A 24478-nucleotide genomic window follows, 5' to 3' on the forward strand; every position below is an offset into this window, starting at 1 on the left:
GGTGTGAAAGCTGCTCTTGATGTGGTACCTTTTACTACCTTTGAATTCTATACTGTGTGCTGGGTGTATCTATTACCCGTTACAAAAAATGAACAAGCAATGACTGGCTGGCTCAGTCGGTAGAGCATGTGACTCTTCATCTCAGGGTCATGAGTTCAAGCCCGATGTTAGGCATAGAGCTTACAAAAAAATAATAAAAAATTAAAAAGTAGGAATAAATCCATTTTCAGGCCTAAAATAACTGAATTGCATCACATACAGAATGTATGCAGGTGTCTCCAATCTTCCTTTCTCGAATCTTTACTAGCTTCTTCATTCCTTCATGTTTCCTGACTTTCCCTTTGGACATCTGTATCTGTGTACCTGAGCAGCTTGAGCTTAGAGTCATGTAAACCCAAGTGAATAGTTGTGTTTTCCAGATTGGGTCTCTTCTAGGGAAAGGGTTGGTTATGCCAGACGTAATAAGCTGTTTCTTGTGTCTTGATGAAACGTTACCTCAGCACAGTTCTATACAGAAATGTTTTTGAGCATGATTAGCACTTTTTGTCTCATGCTTAAAGTATATTTTTACTTTTTATAAATTTTATTTTTTAAGATATACTTCTACTCTCACACTGCTCCATAAGTTCACTTGCCTTCTATTACAAGATACTCAGACCAATTCAAATCTTTATTCTACCACATTACACATTTATGTCCCTCTTTGAAGATAGTAAATGTACCAGGTATTTTAACAAAATGCATAGTTTAAGTTTTCAAGTACAAATAATCCAAAGAGTTGAGAAAACAGTATTTAGTGGGAGAAAATGTCTCAGGATATTGGGAATGGTGATTGGGAAGTGTTCATTTGTTTTTGGAAGCTTATAGGAGAGAAGGGTAGTTGACTCAGGTCAGGACAACTGCGTTAGAGCTCAACAAGACCTGAGTTCAAATGTTCTGCCACTTATTAGCAGTTTGCGAAAGACAAAGTTTTATCTCTGTAGGCCTGTTTGCTTATATATACAGTAGGGATGCTAATGATAGTATCGTATCTCCAAGTATTATTGTACGTGCTAAACACACAAAAGGCATATGGCACAGAGCTTGGCAGGAGCCCTATATAGGTGATAGCTATAATATTGTAGCTGATCAACATCTGTTACCTTTTAGTGGTATGACCTTTTGAAGCCTCCAATTTTCCTCTCGATAATGATGGATGTAATAATAGTAGTGGCCAACCAGTTGTACACTTGTGAGGATTAACTGAAGATTCATAGTGTACTTAATATATGCCTAACCTTAATAAATTCTTGAAGAAATTTAAGAATAATTTAAGTGTCTACTATTTTAAGTACTAGAGATGATTTAGTATTTATATTAAAGTAAATTTGATTTTGTTACACAGTTTGTGAAGGAGACAGACAATGAAGTAAGGATGCGACTATTACAGTTTGTCACTGGAACCTGCCGTTTACCTCTAGGAGGATTTGCTGAGCTCATGGGTAAATGCAGTTTTACTGCAGTTTCTCTGTAGATGAGTTTGTGATAATAATGGCCTTTAGACACAAAATAGACTTGAATCTAAGGATTATTCTTCTGTGCTCTCTATAGGGTATCTACCAGAAGACTAATTAATGGTTAATATCAAGTACATTTGTAAGACAAAAATGGAAGCTGCTTACATAGTCTGGCCATTGCTTTGCTCCTTAGGGTGATTGTGAAGGGAGCAAAATTCTTTAGAGCTACTTCTTTTTCCACTGATTTAATTCTTATTGCTGGATTTCTGCAGCAGTAAGAAGCTTCTCTAGGCAGAAGTGATTTACACTGTATTCTGTATTAGTCATAAGACTATGTGACATGTTCTATTATATAACTAGTTGTCAAAACCAAAATGTTTAAAGAACCAGATAAATTTTGTCTTATTTTCCTGGTTTAGGAAGTAATGGGCCTCAAAAATTTTGCATTGAAAAAGTTGGCAAAGACACCTGGTTACCAAGAAGCCACACGTGGTAAGTTCAAGAATCCTAAATAGGAAGGTGAAGGCCAGAGATTTTTTTTTTTTTTTTAAATATGTAAGACCCAGTATAAGTTCTGTTCATTAAAGTAGCTAGAATTTCAGTTTTTAGAACAGACTAGTATAGCACTCTGTAACTTTGGAATGATTTCTACTTGGTTACTATACTAAGAAATGTATCCATTGATTAAACAATTATTTAGAATAATCACTATGTATAAAATAGAATTGAAGTGCTCCCTGCCTTTTATGAAGTTTGCACTCCACTGGGGGAAGGGAACACAAATGACAAGTCAACTATTTGAATACTAAGAAGGTCCTTCAAAAGAAATAGGGTGCTGTAAAAAAGAACTAGAGGGATCCTCCTAGATCGTGTGGTCAGGGAGATTTCTCAGGAAGGATAATGTTTGAGTTTGATAAATAGCATGCTTCAGGAAGGAACAGGAAAGGTGCATTCCAAAGACCTAGAAGTAAGAAATTGTTTTTCGAGGAAATGAAAGGTGACTGGTGTGACTGGTATTTAGTCAATGAGGGGAGACAGGGATAAAAAGAATTTAGAAGAGTAGGCAGGGGTTAAATTATGTAGAGCCTTGTAGGCTATTATGAGGAACTTAAATTTCACCCTAAGGGTAATTAGAAGCCTTTGAGTAGTCTTAAATAGCAACTAATGAGATTCAGGAAAATTCACTGTGGCAACAGAGGAAGGAGGAATTCAATTCAAGACTGAAGGCAGGGAGATTAGTTAACAGAACTGTTAGAGTCATCCAGGCAAAAGATGGTGATAGCTTGGGAGGTACATGGTTCTTTCAGGAAGTCATAACTATTTTCATACTAAGCAGTTATTTGCCTTTTTTGTTTTTTGTTTTGACACTTGCACTTACGGTGCAAAAACAACGGTGGGTAAAAATGCTGGTGCCTTAGCAAAAATCAAGGCTGTGGCACCAGAATGCCGTCTCCATTCTTCAGCATCGCACACCTGCAGTTTAAAGCAAAAGGGGGGGGGGAGGGTAAGCCATTTTCTTTCAAGATTGTACTTTATGAAGCAGTAAAAAAAATAGTAAATCTTGATGCTTGAGTATGTATCTTTTCAGTACTCTGTAAGACAAAATGGGAAGCCTGCATAAAGCTCTTCTATACACCAGAGAATTGTGGTTGTCTGGAGGGGAAAGCTCTTTGGCAGTTGAGTTAAAAGCTGAAGCAGCTTGCTTTTTTAATGGAATGCTTTTTTAATGGAACGCTTTTTTAATGGAACGCTTTTTTTACTTGAAAGTATGACTGACAAACTGTTTACTTGGCAGACATTTTCTTGAAAAGCAATGAAGTAAGTTTATCACTTCAGGGGAAACGACTGAAGCATTTGTTAGCAATGATGAAAGGTTTCGGATAAAAATTAAAATTTGGGAAAACTTGCATATACCAACCACCATGAGCTTGAAAGCTTCCCAAAACTTTTCTGATGAGATTGGTGGTATTTAACCAATGTGATTTTTTTTTTCTATTACATAATTGTGTCAACATTTGGAAATACTTTATAACTCGGTGAACCATTATTTCCAAATGACCGACCAATGTATGATGTTACAAAATCATGCATGGGTAAAAAAAATCCATTCAGAGTACAAGATAAACCATTGGGTTTTATGTAAGAAGGTAGAAAAAGTTCTTTGATATGATTTCAGAACTCGTATTATGTGTTACCTTGTCAAGCTTAATACAATATCTAAGAATAATAGCCACAATTACCTGAAAAAAATGACTAGAAACTACATATCTATGTGGGGACAAATTTTCATACACTTCATACAGTGCAACAAAATAAATGCACACATAAAGTGTGAAAAAGGGATCATTACCAAAAAAAATTTGAGAACACCAGTCTAGAATAAATTGGTAAATCCAACAAGAGAGACTGTTGAGGCAGGGGAGAGGTTCATAACCAAAGCAGACAGTTCAAGAAAGACAGAAAGAATTGGGATGCTGAGTACAAGCTAAGGAATTGGCCTTCGATAAAAACAGGAACACTTCCCTTGTTGTGAAAGCAGAGGAAGAGTTGGATTTAAACTATAGAGTTACCAGTTGGTTTCTGTTTTCTCAAAGTATAAGGTGAGGTCACTTGACTAAGAATGAAGAAAGTAAAAACTTTTGAGAAGAAAGAGCTGTCAGAGTAGACAAGTATTTACTAGCAAACTATGGCTAAGAATGCTGCACAAAATTGGATTGCCTACTTGGATCTTTATAAAGTGACACCAGTCTGTCTAGTTGTAGGATTCTCTCCTCCAGTAATTTTCAGCTGTTAAGGTCCGAGGAATGAAAAACGAAAAGGCTGAATTCATTCGGTGTTTGAATTTTGACTAGTAAATTCAAAAGAGGGAGAGACAGGGATTTAAAAGGATTTGCAAGGTAGTGGTTATAAGGGTGGCTGTGGATTAAGTACAAAGTAAGGATAGGAAAAGTCTGAGGACAGGCTAGGATGGCGAGAAAGTAATGGGCTAATAGGTTGCCATTTTAATTGAAGGAAGCTGGAAAGACAGAATAGTTTTTCAATTAGAAATTTCCTTTATTGGTAATGACAAGGTTCAAGGTGTTATCTTGAAGTCAGTAACTGGGGTCAAGGAACAGATCACTGGAGATGAGAATGTGTGGCTGTTGCATGTCATCCAAGTGAATGAGACGAGGACAGGAACCAGGTGCCAAAGCTCTCAGTGAATGAAAGGAATGTGACCAAGAAGTCAACAGAGGATAGCAAAATGTTCAGAAAGAAGGTTGCGTAGCTAGATTGCGTGTGCCTCAGAGAAGTTTTGATGATTGGCCGCAGGGGAAATGGTATGTTTCAGACTAGCTGGATTTTTGGTTAAGGCAAGAGAGGAATTATTCAGACTGTAGAAAACTGCAAATCATAAAATAGAAGTTTGGAAGAATGGAATATCTGAGGTAGAGAACAGGGAAGAGGTGGGGATTTACTTCGATCAGTGGAATACAGTTGATGATCCAGAGACGCTCGAGTTTTTAGTGACTAAGGTAAGCAGTGCTACAGTCTGGTGAAAGTGGTCTTGATAATTCTCAGATGGAGTTCTGTCATCTCCAGTGCTTTGCTCAATGAGGTGGCGACTTTGAGAGCAGGGGTTCCTTAGACTATATACAGTGGTATAGCAAGCCAACGGGGTACTATTCCCTTAGTCCGTTGGAAAGGTATTAGTGTCTTCCCTTTTTATAGACAGAAAGAAGTAGCAAATTTGACTCAAAGCTGGAACTAAAACAAAAGCTAAACCAAAACTTAAAAACAGTATTCTGATATCTACATAGTAAGTACTCAATAAAAGATGAATGGATTTTAGTATGTCTCCATCCTTTGGCCTAATGTCTTAAAACAGAACCTGTTTTGGATATTTTCAAGTAATCTACTTTCTTATGTAGTTCAACTCAACATTTACTAAATGGATCAATGTTAGGAGAGTAGGGAAGACTGCCCCTCGTGGGTTTTAGAACCTAATGGGAGAAACCAGTCAGTCGTAATACAGAGTAAAGTAAATGCCAAAATAGAAATAAAAAGAACTTATGGAAAGGAGAATTATTAAGTCTTTAAGATGTTCAAGGAGAATTCTTGGAAGGAAGTTGTAGCATTTGGACTGATTCTTAGTGAGAAAAGGTATCCCACATTATGAGAGCTGTAGAACATGTCGTAAGACAGCAAAGCGTATGGAATGCTTGGAGAACATTAAACTAGTTGATAGGGGGTATACTATACAGCATGGGAGGCTTCCTTCCCCCACACCTTCAGTCCATAGGAATTAGAAGCAGCAAAGCTTTTTTTTTTTAATGGAATGCTTCACAAATTTGCGTGTCATCCTGGTGCAGGGGCCATGCTAACCTCTATTTTCTGATTTTAGTATATGTGCTGCCAGAGTGAGCACAGCACAGGTTTTTTTAAACTGGCATGTCTTTTGAGGAAAGTATCTCTGGCAGTGATAGAAGGCTAGAGATTCAGTAGAAAGAATGACAGAATTTGACAAGGCTTTATGTGAAAGATGTAAGAATTAGAAAGTGACAGATTGTCTTAGTCTAGGACTGTACTGAAAGATACCTTCTTGACCTTTCTGCTATCAGTGTACCTTGAAGCATGACGTGGGGGTAAGGGAGAAGGTACACAGTCTGCTTAATTGCTACCATTTAATATATTTAACTTTTCATACAAAGGGAATAAAATGGTCTGAGAAGAACACCATTGTAATTGGCTGCCTTAAAAGGCTCTTATCAGGTTTCCTGACTCTCACACAGGAGTTGGGGCAAAGGCAGATGGGGTAGTAGAAGGTAACCTGGATAATGAACTTTCCTTATGAGAAAAGAAAATACAGAATGGTTTTAACTACAGTAGAGCTACTTCACGAGACAGAGTGGGGACTGGACCCCCCCACCCCACCAGCTGCAATCCAGTTGAACTCAGCACAGGGAATTCTTTGAGTCTGGCAGGAATGAAAAGACAAAAAAAGTATATATTTATTGGCACTCTCCACCCCAGAATATAAGTTCCATGAGGATAGGGACTGTAGTTTTTCATCACTCTATCACTAGCTCCCAGAAAAATATCTAATAGATTCTTAATAACTGGTTAAGTGAATGAAAGAAATGGACTCTTTTAAAAACCCAAGAGAAGTTAGGGGGATTTGTAACAACTTGTAATTCCAGTTTTCTCTGAGAAATGTTAAAATATTTTTATGAGTAATACTTCATTTCAGTAGCTTGCCTTGCCATAAGAAATCTGTATATGTTAATATAGTGTATTGTTAGAATACTTCTGGCAAAATTTTTATATCTTCCTCTCCATTTAGTTTTTCAAATGTGCTTTAAGAAATACTGTATTAGAAATCTTTTTAGAGTTTGTTTTATTGAAAACACATCTGTTTTTGTTTTTGTTCAGTTTTAATCGCTTGGATCTACCACCATATAAGAGTTATGAACAACTAAAGGAAAAACTTCTTTTTGCAATAGAAGAGACAGAGGGATTTGGACAAGAATGAATGTGGCTTCTTGTCTTGGAGGAGCTCTTGCATTTAAATACCCCAGCCAAGAAAAATTGCACAGATAGTGTATATAAGCTGTTCATTCTGTACAGTGAATTTTCTGAACCTCTCAAAAGTATAAATGTTTTCCGTTCTTCCACAGAAATATGCAAAACAGTTCATCCTTTTCTACTTTATTTATTGTTCCCTTGAAGTGACTGACCAGGAAAAAGATCATCCTTAAATTTGAAGCAAGCAAGAGACTTTATTAAAAATAAGTATATATCTATATAAGCATATATGATAGTGGCTCTAGTTTTATAGAGCTCCGAGTATATTAAACATGACAGCCGTTCATTCAAAAAATAATCTGGATTTGCTTTACCTTGTTTCTAGTATCCAGAAGAAAAAGTACAAATTGCTTCATGATCTTCTCCCTTATGTAACACCTCTTGAGGGTGTTTAGTTGCATGGCTGTTCAGGAAGGTATTAAGGGCTTAGGCCAAATCTTACTTTGAGTATGAAAAATGCTGCTGGCTTTTCTGAAGACAGGCATTTGAACCTGTCAATTCGTTTTAAATAAATACAGTAGTTGAAAAATTTCCCTCTTTGCTACATCACTAATACAGTCAAAGTAATGAATGAAACAATAACGTACATGTAAGTCATACACTATATCTGATGCCATTTAGCTTATTCTAGAGGTTGGAAAGAATTCAGTAAGCAGCAAAGAGGTTTGTTTACATGTTACTTTGGGATGCTAGGTATTTGTGGAGTTAAAAAGAATCAGGTACTTATGTACTTTTGTTTTTAAATCTGTGATGTTCTTTAAATTTAATTCATAATAAATTGATGCAGTTTGATACTTAGGAACAAATAAGGTAATGTGAACATTTTTGCTCTTGTGTTCAGAGTTTTGGTTTTATAAAACCAGATGGACTGAAGAGTTGTATAAGCATTTGAACATTCAAATGAAAACTATTTTCTATTAGTGTTCATATATCTTCATTCCTCTTAAATTCATGAAAATTTTATGATCTGAGTTATATAAGCATATTAAAGAATCTTTTGGTCCCCACCCCCCTTTTTACATAGATCATTATTTTTGTCCTAGTAACTTTTAAATTTTCCATTACCAAGGGCATTTGCTGAACTACCAAGATGTATAAAAAATTAAGATCTGATGTGAACGATATTAATGCTATTTTAGCAAACTGGGCTTCCTTATTAATAACAAAAAATTCAATTTCCATTTGTATCACTTCAATATGCAGTGTAAATTTCAGGAAGTTAAAAAGTTTTTTATAACCATGCACTGACATCTTACAATGTTATCTGTAACATATTTAACTGCTAAGTACATATGGAAAATACTAGTATACAATTTAATTTCCCTAAACAGTTTTTGTTTTGCCAAAATTTTATTTTTCTACATATTAGATTGTGTTCACTTCTATTCAAAGTTCATAGTAAAGATGAAATAAAAGCAGTGATCCACTATGTTGAATAGACTCCTTTCCCAAATCTGATCCTGGGCTATCTTGAAGCATAAAGAATTAAAAACAAATACTGATGTATATGACATTATGTGATAGAGGGTGACCAGTCTTCAAAAGGGCTACTTAAATTATACCATAGAAAGCATCACTGCTCAGTGAATTCTGCCATGACATGACAGAAGTTACTGATGGACATCATTCATTCAGTGGAGGTGAGAATGAGAATACCATTTAGCACATATGACCGAAAACAGGAGGCTTTCAGGGGGCTGGGCCCCCCTCCTCACGTCAGGTAAGAAATTACTGTATACCAGTTGAGGCTACACGGAACCCACGGAAACCAAACAGCTTTCTGAAGAAGGCTATTTTGGAGGACTCAGGGCCTTCCACCTTTCAAACCCAATTATAAAAAACCAGGCCTATAGGCAGGATTTATTATGTCTTAATTCATATACTCAGGTGGCAATGAGAGAAACCAAGGATGTGGGCTACCTCTCACCTTCTCTCTTCTTTTCCCATCCTTGTCCTGTGCTGGGCTAGACAGGCTCACTATGCCTGAAATGAAGAAACAGGCAAAGAATGAGGCTTAGAGACAGATTCATATTATTTCATTTCAGTGACACTCACTCACCACCACCGAACAGAGCCCAGTGAATGGGTAACAGGCACAACATAATTTCTATCTCATCAATCAGATATGTCTGTCTTCCCAGGAAAGCAGCTACAAGTGGCAGTTGAAGCTCAAAGAGTTAATAAAACCTTTTAACATCACAGCCTTCAGTTAATCACCTGCCTCCTATCTTTACAACTAGATAGGGTGGTTATGTGTCAACATACCGTTAGGCAATACTGCTTCTATTAGAAATGACACGTGACTGATAAGTTCATCTGGACTGGGAAATCTCCAGATACTTAATAAACCATACCTTTGGATTTCCCAGAGGAAACCCATAACTACATGTCCCTTCTGAGGTCCTGAGCTGTGACCTGGGGAGATGATAGTTCTTGTCGCTGTGTGAATGCTCTGCTACACAGACTGCTGCTGTAAGGTCATCTTCTGAAATGTAGGAAGTCCTGACTGACTTGCTGGTCAGCTGTGGTTCCTATCTTATTAATAAGCCTTCTCAGCCTATTGCAGACTTTCTGAGTCTGAATGTTGAACTCTAGTGGATATTGCAGAAGTAAAAAATCTCGTTTAAATATGTAGATGAGAGAACAAAGGTTGTCTTATGAACACTCCCCAGTTTTCTTAATCCGTTGATCTTAAAAACCAAACTTAAGGTAAACTGTTTTGAGGAAAAACCCCAGACCGTATCAGAGAAGCCGTCTACGTTTATGAGGCTCCTTTTTACCAACTGTATACTCTTCAGTCGTAGGACAAAACAGTTCACTATTCTCAGAGGGCAGTGCAGTGGGTTAGAACAGGGCATTCATTAAAATAATTCATGGCCCTTGCCAAAATAATCCACCGCTCCTTCTTATTTTTTCTTCCCAATAAATTTAGGGTACAATAATGCCCAGGCACACACAGTCCAAAATAGGTTGTATGGTGAACACATGAAATCAAAAAATACCCCTCAAATAATTTAGAAGCAAAAATGTACAACTCAAAAAGTGGCATTTCCTAAATTCCAAATTTTCTCTCCCAAATCTCAACCAAGGAGAATACCGATAATCGCATTTAAAAATACTTACTGATACGGTATATCCTTTATGTATTCTCTTTCATCCTCATAACTCCTCTAAGGTTGGTGTCTTTTGCTTTTTCTTTGTTGTCATGATGCTTATTTTACAGATTAGTGAGTCATTTTTACAAAGTCCATAGCTAGTTCACAGTCTATGATTAAATGCTCCGTTGGGAAAATTTTGCTAATAAGTTAACTGAGAGCTTTCAGATTTTTTATAAAGTAGCCACTTTCCAAATCCAGATTTATTCTCAATCCTCAAAGGAAGTAAACCTGTCCACAAGGCAAGGTAATTATAATCGCCCATAGCCCATGTCTGTAATACAAGGGCAGACTACTACAAACTTCTGTTCACATGCATGTGGGGAAATGAGCATCTCAAACTAGCAGTCACATTTGGAACACAGACAATTAAGTAGGGACTGCACAAGAAGGAGAATAATGGGGTCCTAGGGTTTGTTCCCAGAATAGGTCTCACTGTGAGGAAATGCCAAGAACCAGTGTAAGACCTGGTGAATCAGACTCCTGGGTAGTCAAAATGAAGAGAAAGAGTACACACAATCAGAATCTTAGGAATGTACCACATCTTGGAGAAGGGAGCTAGCTATCCCTTAGTTTAAAAGGGGAAAAAAGGGAAGATAACAGCTCTATAAATTAAGACCCAGCAACTGCACTCCTGGGTGTTGATATAACCTGTACCCAATGTTCGTAGGAGTCAATGACTGGAAACAGCCTAAATGACCTTCAGTGAATGGTTAAATAAACAGGTACACTACTACAGTGAAATATAATCAGCAGTACAAAGGAATCAACTACTGACTATATTGAGATGGATCTCAAAGGAATTATGTTAAATGAAAAAGGCCAATTTTCAAAAGGTCACACAATCTGATTCCATTTATATAACAGTCTTGAAATTCGTGGTTGCCAGGATTAGGGATGGTGGCAGGGAGGGAAAGTGAATAGGTGTGACCATAAAGGGACAGCACTAGGAATTTATATGATTTGGTAGAACAGTTCTGTATCTTGATTATAGCGGCAGTTTAAAAAAACTACATGTAACAAAATACGTAGAACACACATTAAGTGAGAGCATTTAGAAGTAAAATCTGAGTAAGATCTATGGGCTATACCAATTATGTGGTTTTGATACTGTACTGTAGTTATAGGTTTACCTCTGGGGCCTCTCTACTTTTTTTCCACCAACTTCCTGTGAATCTATGATTTCAAAGCAAAAAAATTTTTTAAAAGCACTATAAAATACCAGAAGACAGACCCCTCCCATAAAAGGTTTTATTACTGAAAGATACCTCATTCCACAAAAACCACTTCACAGAGATTATTCTTGAACAAATCCAAAAAACAAACCCTTCACTTCACCACCCATTTGATTACCTGGTACTGCTGGTAACTCAAAACATACACACACACACACACACACACACACAGCCCCCACCAGAAAATACTCAAAGTCACTCCATAGAGAAAATTGAAAAGGAGAAAATTCCAGAGGATGCTCAAACCAGAAACATTCTTTAACACAATATACTAATATGAATTAAATGTAAATAACTATAGATATCAAAAAAAATCAAAATAGAAATTCAGAAACTCAGAACTGGACAAACTACATGAAAATGTGAAATGCCTGCTGACTGGAATCAGGAAAAAAAAAAGGAAGAAAAAGACATCTCGAAAGTGAAGATAAAATGTATCTGAGGAAGAAAACAATCAAAAATAAGAGACATGGAAGACAAATTCAAAGAGCCAAGAAAATGAAACTGAAAGAGGTAAAGAGAAAAATCAGAGACATGATAAAAAAATTAGGCAAAGAAGATCTAATACACACAATCAGAGTTGCTGAAAATAAGATGGAACAGTGGTTCTCAAAGTGTGGGGTAAGGCAAATCTGGTATGAGGGATGATCTAAGATAACTGGACTGGCCTCTTCAGTCAATGAATTGGTGGGATTAAAAGAAAAAAAGATGGGAGAACTCTTCTAGATTTTTAAAAAGTAAGGCAGAAAATCATATACAATGTATGACTGGATCCTAGTTTTTAAAAGTGTAAGACATTCCTGGGACATGTGAGAAAATATGAATATGGCTGGTATTAGAAGATGATTTTAAAGAACTACTGTTAACTTTTAGTTGTGCTAATGAGTTTTTGTTTGTTTAGAAGGATGTCCTTATTCTGATATAACACAGGCTGAAATATTTAGGGATGAAGTATATTGTCTACAATTTCAACAGTTTAGAAACATACACACACACACACACGTATATATATATAAATATACACACATAACAGTGAAATATAGCAGAAGATTAGCAATTGGGATGGGTATATAGAGTCCAGGACTTTTTCCTTCTTGTTCAAAAATATACATGATAACACAGACCACATCTGCACAGTTCACTGTTAACATTATAATTCCCAAATCCTCTGGGGAAAACCCACTATGCATGCACTGTTGATTTATCTGACATTCAAGATAATCCTTTTTATAAAACAGTTTTGCAGTGGTGGCATCCCAGCCTCAAGTAATACTGTCCTGCCTATTTAAAACATCTTCATTTCTGTTTCACCCTTGAGTTCTGTGTTCTTTTCACCACATTAGGGAAGAGAATCTGGGCTTTGTGTAGTGACAAAATCAATCCTCCACTTGTGAGACTATGTCAGATTAAAAAAAAAAAAATCACTCCATTTTCCGTCCTCTCCTGACTTGTTTTTTCCTTATGCAGGTTGGTTCCAAGATCCATCATTTAACTACTTTATACCAAGAACCCTCAACATCCTAACCTCCTAATTTTCACTGCACCTTCTCTGCAAGATCTCCACTTTGCATCAGTCCAGTCTGACAAATGCACACCCCCAATGAAACCTCTTCCACAAAGCTTTTTATTTTCTTGATCTCCCATTCTAATGTGAACCATCCTCCTAAGAAATCTTACACCACTTTGTATTGCTGGTGTCTTAAATGTGCAATATCTCTGCCTCTGAGCCAGGGAGAAGTCTCTACCAATCTTTTGTAATTATTTCTTTTGTTATCTGTGAAGAAACTTAGAATTTTGTATATTTCGTTTGTTAAATGGTCATATTAAAGAACCGAGAAAACAGCCGTAGAACAGTTATAGTTTATGTATTATCTTTGTAATTTGATGAAAAGGCAATGTTTCTTAGATATTTCATGTGCTTTCTTCTCTGAAAAATTCTCAATTCTTGTCAGTGAAACCTGTAAGCAACTGAGCAGCTTCTGTCTGTATCTAAAATAGAAAAATAAATGTTATAAATAAACAGTATAGCATACATAACAACCTGTAAAATCTAGTAAGTTCATAGAGTGGGCTGTGGTCTCTAAGCATTCCCAAAAACCAGGATAGCACATTGTCAGAATAAAACTGAACAGGGACTGGGTAAGACTCTTAGAGAAATCTTCCACATTAATACACATGGCTTGCCTTTTATTTTAGAAATCTTATTTGATCCGTCACATATGTCAAACAGGAATAAGGAAGCAAATAATTCGTAACCTCTGTTGACAGTAACTAAATGACTGCTGTACAGAAATTAACAAATGTTAATGAGTTCAATTTGAAATGAACACTACTGTTTTCAACAATATACATTTAGACAAATTATGCTTTTAGAGAAGTACTTAACTCACCTTTATTTAATAGTGCCTCAGTAGAAATCTACCTGCCTTAATTTATTGGAGATATTTTACCTGTTTATCCTCCTCTGTGTGTGCTGGATAGTCCTTGGCTTTCATTAGCCAGAAGGCAGCAAGCTTTTTATTGTGTAATTTCAAATATGTCTTTCCTAAAAGAAGCAAGTTTTTGCTGTAGAAGTTTGGATCCACTGTACATAAGGAAGAAAAATTTATCTCAGATGAAATAGAATGGCTCTTATTTTTAAAGGCTTAATTTCTTCAGTCGAAATTCCAATAATAAATTTGTGTGGTCAATATAAGATTAGGCTACCTAGAATTCTTCTTTGTTCAACTATTCCAATCTCAAAAAAAATATTGGTAAAGTACCATTTATTCAGTGTCTACTATGTGCTAGGCTTTCTATTACATTTCTCATTTTCATACAATTTTATAAAATACTCCATTTAATAGATTAGAAACTGAGGTTCCTGATAGAATGTATGATCTGTAAGGACAGGGGTTTTCCTTTTTTTAATAAAGTCTTTTATTCTCTGCTATATCTTAAGTACCTAGAACATAACATGCACCCAATACATACTTGCTGTATGAATGAATGAAATCATGATATACATGCAGCTGACCCTTGAATAACATAGTTTTGAACAGTGCAGGTCCAAATATATGCAGGGTTTTTTTTTCTCCCCATAAATACAGTAAAGTGCTATAATTATATTTTCTCTTATTCTTAACATTTTATTTTCTCTAGCTCACTGTACTGTTGGAATATAGTCTATAATACATGGAACATACAAAATACATTTCAAACAACTGTTTATCAGTAAGTTCCAGTCAATGGTAGACTATTTAAGTAGTTAACTTTTAGGGGAGCCAAAAAGTTAGTTATATGCAGATTTTCAACTATGCAGGGGGTGGGGACCCTATACCTCCTCACTGTTTAAGGGTCAAGTGCACATACATATACGTTTGATTAACATTTACTGAATACGGGTTATACTTAGGTACAGATTTAACGAAGACTCTGTTCTTTTGGAATTTATGAAGAGGAGAGACAAGCATAACTAAATGTAATAGAAGAATGAAAGGAGTGCTTTGACAAGTGTACACATTTTAAAGTACTATGAGAAACCAAAGAGAAACTAAGCTAAGAAGTTACATCTGGGCTGCCTTGGCAGCTAAACAGATTTTAACAGAAAAGTGGAGACCATTCTTGGCTCAGAGAAAACTGAACAAAAGCCTATGAAAGCATGGGACTATCTCACTAACTTCATTAATTCTTTCTACAGATTCCTCCTATCAACTTGGGACCTTCTATATTTAAAGCATACTTTTCCCTGGATATAATTTATGGTTAGCTCCATTTGCTCCTTAACCTGAAATTGTTTTGCTTCTTTAATTTGAACATATTTATGAGATGTTTTGTAGATGTACTTAAGATTTCCTTGGGGTTCATCATCTGTTAATTCAGTCATTCAGCAAATCTGATAGCATTATGCTAAGCATTAAGGAGCAAACTGTCAGTGACAAAGTCCGCATCATCCCTGAATTTAGTCTTAGACATGTAAACAATACTCACAACTCACATACTCATACTGTGGAGTGATAAGGGCCATGATGGGAGAAGTAACAGATACTAAGAGCCTAGGAGTAGCTTCTAAACCGGATATGGTCCATAAAGAAAGACCGCCTGGAGGAACTAACTATAGGGTGAAACCTGGAGGATGACTGGAGTTACTATGTTTTTCTCAACACCCCAAACCCTTAATTCTCTAAGGCCCTATTTTTACTTTGCAATTATGCTTCTAAATCCCTTTGAGGAAACTTTATCCCAGATTCATATTCATGATATAAAAACTATCACAAGGGGTTATCATAACAGCGAATCAGAATATATTACTTAATGACACAGTTTAACATTCAGGCACAATTCTATAGAAGAAATGTTTTTTTTAAAAAAAACACTGCTATTCTAAAAGCATCTAAACAAGTCCATATGAGTAGCCTCTCTAATACATAGTCTTTAACTTTCTTCTAATTTTATAGAAATAGAATTGTAATGGGTTTTTCTGGTGTATTTAGTAACATATGCTTATGTCCTTTACTCTTCTAGTTTGTGCTATTAATATTAAAAAGGAGGAACTTGGGATGGGCTGGTGTCAGTTTTAGACTGGCCATTTCTTCAAAGCCAGAGTGACATAAAACTCTTCATAAAAGATGACAATATTTGCAACAAAGCAAAAACTGGCCTGGTTTAAAAACAAGATTTCTCATTTAAATGTTTTTTGAAGAGAAAGGGTAAATCTTAGAAAAACAACTTAAAAAACTGTAATGCGACAGATATTAACTAGACTTACTATAATCATTTTACAACATAGGCAAATATTGAATCCTTATGCTGTACACCTGAAACTATTACATGTCAATTATAACATTATATATACCTCCAAAAAATTAAACATTTAAATAAATAAATGTTTCTAATCAGCTGCATAATCTTGAATAAGACAGTTAACATGTCAAAGCCTCCTCTCAAAAAAGAAAGTTGGATCATATCAAATGAAGGACCGTTCCAGAACTGTAGCTCTAAATTCAGTAGCAGCCTACTTCTTACTCTGGTGATCTTTACTGAATAAAAACTAAAGATTGTTTGAACAATGTCTAGGGCAAAAAGAAGTATATTAGAATAAGTAATATTTTTGTTTTAAAAATTCCTATTATATATAAAGCATTCACACAATTTTAACTATACTAGTATGTGAAATAGAAAAATGTTACCTTGCTCTGCCCTGTGAAAGTAGCCTAATGCCTGTTAAAAACACAAAGAGCCCAAACATAATGAAAAGGGTTATAACAATATTAAAAAAAAATTCCTCAAAAGTCAGGAAGTAAATTAAAACATCTTAAAAAATAACAGTCAATTCATCAACAGTGAAAGTTAACACAGCAAAACTGAACATTATTAAATCATCAGAGCACAGATTACAGTATATGGACCCTTCTAGTAATAATTGCTGTTTAGAACTTGTACCAAACCAGCATCAAGTGCAGAGAGGAAAGAACATTATCATATGCAACTCAGCTATTTTGATCCTTCTCTTCTTAAGTCTGCAAAAACTTGATAAAATCAAAAGTTAAATTTACTCAGTGATAGTTTGTACCAATAAATTTTTTAAAGTCCTTTATTACTGAAATTCCAACATAAAATGTTACTGAGTCTGAAACTGTAGCTTTTTGTCCCATTTAAACTGTTTTTATAATGTACTGATATCCTAGAAACATAACTAATTTGTTACAGTAGAGCTGACTATATCTTTTTTCCTTACATTCTTTTTAATAACAATATATATTTCCCAACTGTGTTCTGATTATTCAACTAAATATTTTTGTATCAAATTCTACACCATAACCTGCCAGAGCATGACACAGGTACGAGGAAAGCTTTTTCAACGGCCTTATTTCCTTACTCTGAAAATTTTATTGGTGTAAATTAACCCCAAATGTTTGCCCAGAAATCCCTTTCAAATTTTATTTTCAACAAGACAAGCAAAAGGCCTTGAAAATATGAGAATATTTTCTCATATTTTAGCGGGGGCCTTTCAACCCCGCTTTCTTAAAAAGTTAAAATTACTCTTCCTTTATCTATACAAATACATGATTTTCCAGGTAAATGACTGTTAGTGTGTAGAACACATATTTAAAACTAATCCTGAGTAACAGCTGGTGAATTTCTTATTCTATTTTATGACTTTTACATGGTGCAGATTCCAAACAGAAAACAATGGTAGATTTTAGGCATGAGCTATTATAGCTGACGATATACCAGAATCATCAGCCACTCACCTAAAAAAAAAAAAACAAACACTCACCAGTCATAGATTATAAGTATTAAGCCTTTGTGATAAGATAGCTGCACTGGATGGTTAGAAACGTGCTCAAAGGCCTCACTGCTCAGAGCTCCAGATCTGGACACTGTAGAATGGCACTGCAGTTAAGAAATCAGTACTAACTTAACAAAGGACAGCACACTACCTCCTCATAGGTGGAACTAGGAGGAGTTGCAAACAGCATTTTAGCAATTCTTCTTTGATACCAAGGCATTTCGGCAAATGTATAACACCTATAGAGAAATAAAATAACATATACATCTCAATTGCACCTTTTTTCTCTTAAAAAAACCATCGTAACAGATATAAAAGATATCTTCTTCTGTTGTACATTTAAACAATCTGCACTATACATAATATCCAGTAGGTTAATATTCCCACTGAATTACCTAGAGACTGATTTATACTGATCCATCAATTAGGATGTGTTCCGTGGTTAAATATAAGTAGTACCCAACAGTACTGGTAATGATAACACAGTATGTATCATTCATCACCAAGTCTTCACTCTGTTCCAGGTGCTCGGTGATTATCTCTCATCTACTCCTTACAAGAACTAAATGAGTTAGGATCATTACCCCTATTTTTTTAGGTAAGAAAAACTAAGAGAAGTTAAAAAAAATGACTAAACATGATATGTATAAATAACAATAGCAAACAACAATTTAAGTCTGCCTATTTAAAAGAGTGAGGCAAATGATTAACATCCAAAGATCTTGACAACTTTCTGATATAGGGAGGGGGGAAAGTACTGCATCTTTGACTAGGGTTTGAACTCCCTGAATTAGCCACTGTATCACATTAATGTTTCCTCCCTAGCACTGTCTCTCCATTATCATTAGCTCTCAGTAAGCGTTTTGTTAGTTTAATATGGTCTTTTGTCCTGAAGGATATTTAATTCCTTTTTAAGAATCTGATGCAGGCTTGTTTACACCATTTATTTATAAGACAATAAAATATTCAGGTCTGCAGACTACACCCAAAGAAAACAGCAGCAAACCTGTCTCAAGAAACACTCTTAAATCAGCAAGCATTTAAACACATTAGTCTATGTTCATACCAGCAAAATAAGTTATACACTAGACAGATGGAAAGATACTGAAAGTCATATTATATTATTCCTCAGATGAATCAGACTGTATTTGACACACCTTGAAGATGCAAAGACCCCCTTAGGGCACTGAACTGTACTGCTATATAGTTAGATTAATCCAATTTCAGTTTGCCTGGTAAGTAAGAACAGTCTTTCCCAACAAAGGGACTTTCAAGGTCTAGCAAAAGTCTTAATGCCTTTTTCATTTTAATATGTATTTCTAAATGATCTGAATAACAATGGTTAATATGATCACTATCAAATTTAGTATTTTCTAACAATACATCACAACTTCTAGTTAATATAATGAATTAAACACTCATGAATACCAAACACTTTTAAAAACTTTACATCTTGTTTTATATACTACAAAATAAGATCATACTACCTACCACTAAAATATTTATTTAAAGAAAGGTTCTTACCAAATACCCATAAGGTGAATTGAGGTAGCATCTTTTGGGTTCAGTTCAATTGCTTTCTAACAAGAAATGAGAAAGTCAATCTTATTTGTTTTCTAAACACAAATAAGTACTTTACTATGTTTGCTGAAAAAGTCATGATTAAAAAAATTTTTTTGGCAACTCTGCATTTCAGTTCATCTATGACAACACCAACTTTTTTTCCCTCTTCATTCTTCAATGTGGTTAAATTCATTTCAGTACACTGTTAATGACTTGTATTAGAGTTAAGCCTTTTATAAAGTTCAGCAACTAACAGGATTCATCAATATGAGAAAAAACAAGAAATTTAAATCTAAATCTAATTTTGAAAACAGTAATCTGTAGTTCTCAATGTTTCTTCTAGATTAGAGGACAAATAAGAAGGTTCTTTCTGGCAAGTTCTGTATGAATATTGGATTAAATAGTATTCTTTCCTAAAAGGAGAACAAAGTACTAAATACTTTTACAGAGTTTCTTCCTGTATATATATTTTTGTTCAACTTCCCCATCTATACTTAACAAAGGAAAAATACTTATTTGCAGAATTTATTAGTAAAATAATGTACAACATAATAAGATACACTGATAAAGTCTCCCTAATTTCTATTTACTATATGAAAGAACTATGTGAATTAACGTAAAGCATAAACTACAGAACAACTTTAAAGCAACTGTTTCTCCTTTTATCCATTATTTTGTTGAAAGCCACTGAGAAAAATCTCAGATTAATGTTAATCCTATTAAAAATAAAAGACCCTTTTAAAAAAATTGAGAACTCCTATCTCATGTTTTCCTGTAAACCCACATTTTCACTTTCAGTCAGTAATGTTTGAGAGACACATTTTAAAATATTTGTAGGTTACCAGTATAGGCTCTGAAGTCAGACTACCAGGGTTCAAATTACAGTTCCAAGTTTTCACCCTTGGCAAGTTCTCTCTTCTTGCCATGCCTGAGTTTGCTGTTTTATAGACTCAATAGAGTAATATACCTATATTACAGAGTTGTGGTAAAAAATTAAATGAGCAAGTAATAGGAGATACTTAACACAGTAATATCTTCTATAACCAGCATGATTTTACCTTTCAAAAGTACCAGATAATTTATTACTGACACTGATTAATGAGTTAAAATAAGGCTAATAGCCAACTATGATTTAGCAGAAATCCTGCTTCATTAATAAAAGAATCATCACTGACTATATTTTACTTTTCCATTAAATAGTGGTTGATTTATAGCAAAATATGTTTTAAAGTATACACAACTTATACACTAAGCAACCTTTCCTAATTGGAGTTCCACTAGAAAATTAAACCCTACAAAGAATTCTATGAATAATTATTTTCTCCAATCTACCAAGAATGGTATGGAGCTAGTACCATTCTAGATGCAAGGGAGAGAAGTTAATTCATAGCATGTAATGTATCCTTTAGGGAATTTAATTTTCTTAATTTTCTTGAGAGGCGCTACTCTCAAGCAAACCCTTTCTTTTATAATTCTTGCCATTAGTTAAAGTGTTTTCAAAAAGAATCCAAAGATAGGGACCTGGCTGGCTCAGTCAGTGGACCATGCTCAAGCCCCATGTTGGGTGTAGAAATTACTTAAAATCTAAAAACAGCAACAATAATAATCCAAAGATAGTAATTCCTTATGGATTTAGATATAATAATGGAATTAGGAATAATAGTATAAATGATCTTTTTAGTATGTAAATACTAAATATTATCATTTTTAAAATATACTTACACACATTTGAAATCTCCAAAACATTAATTTTTATTTTTTTTTATTTTTTTAAGATTTTATTTATTCAATTTGACAGAGGGAGAGAGAGAACACAAGCAGAGGGAGCAGCAGGCAGAGGGAGAAGCAGACTCCCCGCTGAGCAGAAAGCCCAACATGGGGCTTGATCCCAGGACTCTGGAATCATGACCTGAGCTGAAGGCAGATGCTTAGCCCACTGAGACACCCAGGTGCCTGAAAACATTGGTTTTTAAAAAATAATCTATAGCCTCTGCTTCCACTGATATATTTTCTGCTATTTTTCATGATTTATATTGGAAGATATTTGTCATGTATTTCTACATTCTATGGCACAGAATAACTTAGGTGATTTATTTAATGCCACCAAGCAAATTACGACATTTCCACAGAATCTAAGATACCATGAAAGTTACTACACATCATTATTATATCTATCACTAAAAAGAAAAAAAGCATTGCCTATTATAAGATACCACTGATTATAATACAATCTTATTTCAAAGGTCTTAAAATGTGAAAAATGTTGCATATTATTCAACTGAAAAATATATATGTATATGTATACACTACTGATGCCAGAATAAAAAGCTAGGTCTCCTGACTCCCAGTCCAGTGTTCTTTTCTATTACCCACTGTATAAAACAGGAATTGAGACTATAACCGTAAAATTCAGAAAAGCTGTTAGATAGCTTATCTAGCATTTTTCCTATGAATGTTTCCATCACATTCTCTTCCTTTGTATTTTTGAGATGGTCTACAATATCAAAAGAGAAATAAATATGCTGAATTTCTAGCGGCAGTTTTTCGGGAGTTTTTGTTTAGTTTTGTTTAGGACGATGAGGTAGTGTATATGGCACATCACAAAATATACAAACTCCTGGAGAATATCTGGCATCTAAGGAAGAGCTTACTATAAAAGTAGTAACTTTAGGGGAAATACTAAAACACAAAATACACAGAGATAAAAATAGTAAACAGTACTATTACTATTGGGAGTGGTTTGTCAATTGTGTTAGATTTTACACCAGACCCCACCTCGGGCTATATAGGACCTTGCAGAGTTCCCTCCCACATACTCTGGTCTTGGCCACAGGATTGTTTAGGTCCACAGGATATTACCAAGTGTGATGCAAAACAGAGGCTTAATGTAAGTTTGCGCACTGGGATTTTTTATCTTGGAATGCTAATTCTTGGAAGCCAGCCGTAAAGAAGCTTGGGCTAGACTACTACATAATGCAAAGAAAAGTGGAGAGAAACAGTCCTGTAAGAGGCCATCTTGTACATTCCATCCCAGCTGAAGACAGAGGTGAAGGCAGCCGTATGAATGACCTCAGCTACACTGAACGATCAGGAGCACCACTACATACTTAACCCACAAAATCTTGAGAAATAAGCTGTCTGCATTAGACCTCTAAGTTTTAGGTGGTTTGCTATGCAGCAATAGATAAGTGAAACAGGAATTTATTTAAAAAATGAATTCCTTCTAAAATTCATCAGTACCTCAAAATGCTCCTTGATAATGTAGGCATTTGCAATTTTAGCCTTGATGCCTTCATAATCTCCAACATCACTCATACAGATGGCATACCACTAAAAACAGAAGAAAAAAACATGTAAGAATAATACTCCACCAATATTCCATTCAATACAAGGTAAAACAGTATCTTTTCCTCAACAGTCATTCTCATTCAACAGAAACTTAGCATAAAAACTGTACTAAATATACTGTCATATACCAAGAAAAGTAGACATGGCCCTTGAACTCAAGGACAGGACATGTTTATAGAAAACTATAATACAAGGTAAAGAACAGTCTAAGAAAGTTATCAGCACAATGGGGAGATAACGATTCATGTTTCTGACCAGATTAAATATTTAGAAAAATTTGCAATTGAATAACTCATTTTCTCATCCTCTTTTCTGCAAGCTGCCTCTTCTCCCAATCTGCCCTGTTACAGTAATAAGCCACATTTGTCAATTGTGACTTTGTCCCTGTAGTCATAGTTAAGACAATACACCTAAACTGAGACTATTTGAGTTTCATCCCTAAGGACTAAATCCAAAATATCCAAGCTTCATAAACTCAAGTGCTGTAAAAAGTCACAAGACTTAGAATGAAAAAAAAAAGGCCGTAGAGAAAAAGATTTGCAGGTAACAGCAAAGAGGAAAGACAGTGAAACATCAGAGCAATCAAGCCAGTTTTTCCTGAACCAAAAAGCACCCTGCCTTTAGGTTCTGTGAAAGACAGTTTCTTATAAAAAAAGACAAAAAACCAAAAAAACACCTCCCCTGTTTTTGTTTGAGCTTATTTGTGTGGGATTTTAATAATTATAACCAGAAAGATTTTAACTAAAACAAACTTCTGTTTAAATCTATTCTCCACCAAAATTTTGGTAACTTTATTGAAAATTTAAAAGTATACCTTAAAACACACATATGTGCATAAGCACATGCGCACGCACACACACACCTCTATAGGTGATGCTCACTTAATCTCCACTGAGAGTTCCCCAGCTGCCCAAATCCAAATGACTAGAGGGGTCACAAAGGATTTCAAATTTGGTGTTCTAATCTTCTCCCACATATCATGACACCGGATAACATCACCTTTCTCTTATATATCTCACAATCTTCTATATGCAAAGCAAACACAAGCTTACGGATGAATCCTAAACATTCTTTCTTGATTAGACTGTCAGTATTCTGAGATTTTTAACATATGTCAAAGATGTATCACAGGGGGTGCCTGGGTGGCTCATTGATTAAACATCTGCCTTCGGCTCAGGTCATGATCCCAGGGTCCTGAGATCAACTCCCGTGCTGGGCTCCCTGCTCAGCAGGGAGTCTGCTTGTCCCCCCTCCTTCCCGCTTGTGCTCTCTCTCACTATCTCGGTCTCTCTCAAATAAATAAAGTATTTAAAAAAAAAATTATGTATCACAATAATAGCACAAAGAGCAGTTATTTATTTTTATTTTTTTAAAGATTTATTTATTTATTTGACAGAGAGAGAGACAGCCAGAGAGAGAGGGAACACAACCAGGGGGAGTGGGAGAGGAAGAAACAGGCTCCCAGCGGAGGAGCCTGATGTGGGGCTCGATCCAAGAACGCCAGGATGATGCCCTGAGCCGAAGGCAGACGCTTAATGACTAAGCCACCCACGTGCCCCTAAAGAGCAGTTATTAATACAGGAAGTATATATCACTTGATGTGGACTATAAGTTAAAGATGTACACGATAAAACTTAACCACTAAAACAACATAATACAATTATAGTCATTAAGTCAATCAAATAAAATGTAATCCAAAACATGATCAATACAAAAGAAGGCAGAAAAAGAAGAAAATGAGAACAGATGAGCAAACAGAAAATAGGAAGATAGGGAATTTAAAACCAAAAATATCATTAATCACATTAAATGTAAATGGTCCAAACACCCCAAATGAAAGGCAGA

General features: G+C 35.2%; 2 protein-coding genes and 1 pseudogene across 15 annotated transcripts in view; 1 reads left to right on the plus strand and 2 right to left on the minus strand.

Moving 5' to 3' along the window:
* The window catches only part of WWP1 (WW domain containing E3 ubiquitin protein ligase 1), a 125172-nt gene extending 104093 nt beyond the window's left edge, over positions 1 to 21079 (plus strand). For 6 of the 8 annotated variants that reach the window (XM_034668266.1, XM_034668269.1, XM_034668268.1 and 3 more), the window contains 3 exons: positions 1385 to 1481; positions 1916 to 1988; positions 6909 to 13293. In XM_034668266.1, coding sequence (XP_034524157.1) covers positions 1385 to 1481; positions 1916 to 1988; positions 6909 to 7008 — 270 coding nt within the window. In that variant the 3' untranslated portion in view covers positions 7009 to 13293. Of the gene's footprint in view, positions 1 to 1384; positions 1482 to 1915; positions 1989 to 6908; positions 13489 to 21060 lie in introns of those variants that run through there. The other 2 variants (XM_019797156.2, XM_019797159.2) reach the window with 2 other exon arrangements.
* The window catches only part of RMDN1 (regulator of microtubule dynamics 1), a 53705-nt gene continuing 35024 nt past the window's right edge, over positions 5798 to 24478 (minus strand). The window contains exons 5-12 of one of the 7 annotated variants that reach the window (XM_034668272.1): positions 22526 to 22615; positions 19247 to 19302; positions 17874 to 17961; positions 16620 to 16650; positions 13902 to 14035; positions 11350 to 13440; positions 8989 to 9044; positions 5798 to 6453 (exon numbers count right to left, since the gene is read on the minus strand). In XM_034668272.1, coding sequence (XP_034524163.1) covers positions 13390 to 13440; positions 13902 to 14035; positions 16620 to 16650; positions 17874 to 17961; positions 19247 to 19302; positions 22526 to 22615 — 450 coding nt within the window. In that variant the 3' untranslated portion in view covers positions 5798 to 6453; positions 8989 to 9044; positions 11350 to 13389. Of the gene's footprint in view, positions 6454 to 8988; positions 13441 to 13901; positions 14036 to 16004; positions 16651 to 17710; positions 17962 to 19246; positions 19303 to 22525; positions 22616 to 24478 lie in introns of those variants that run through there. The other 6 variants (XM_002916897.4, XM_034668273.1, XM_034668274.1 and 3 more) reach the window with 6 other exon arrangements.
* LOC117803943 lies at positions 5804 to 5904 on the minus strand (annotated as a pseudogene).

The sequence above is a fragment of the Ailuropoda melanoleuca genome, chromosome 9 (genome assembly GCF_002007445.2).
Source record: "Ailuropoda melanoleuca isolate Jingjing chromosome 9, ASM200744v2, whole genome shotgun sequence".
In the NCBI taxonomy this organism is placed as follows: domain Eukaryota; kingdom Metazoa; phylum Chordata; class Mammalia; order Carnivora; family Ursidae; genus Ailuropoda; species Ailuropoda melanoleuca.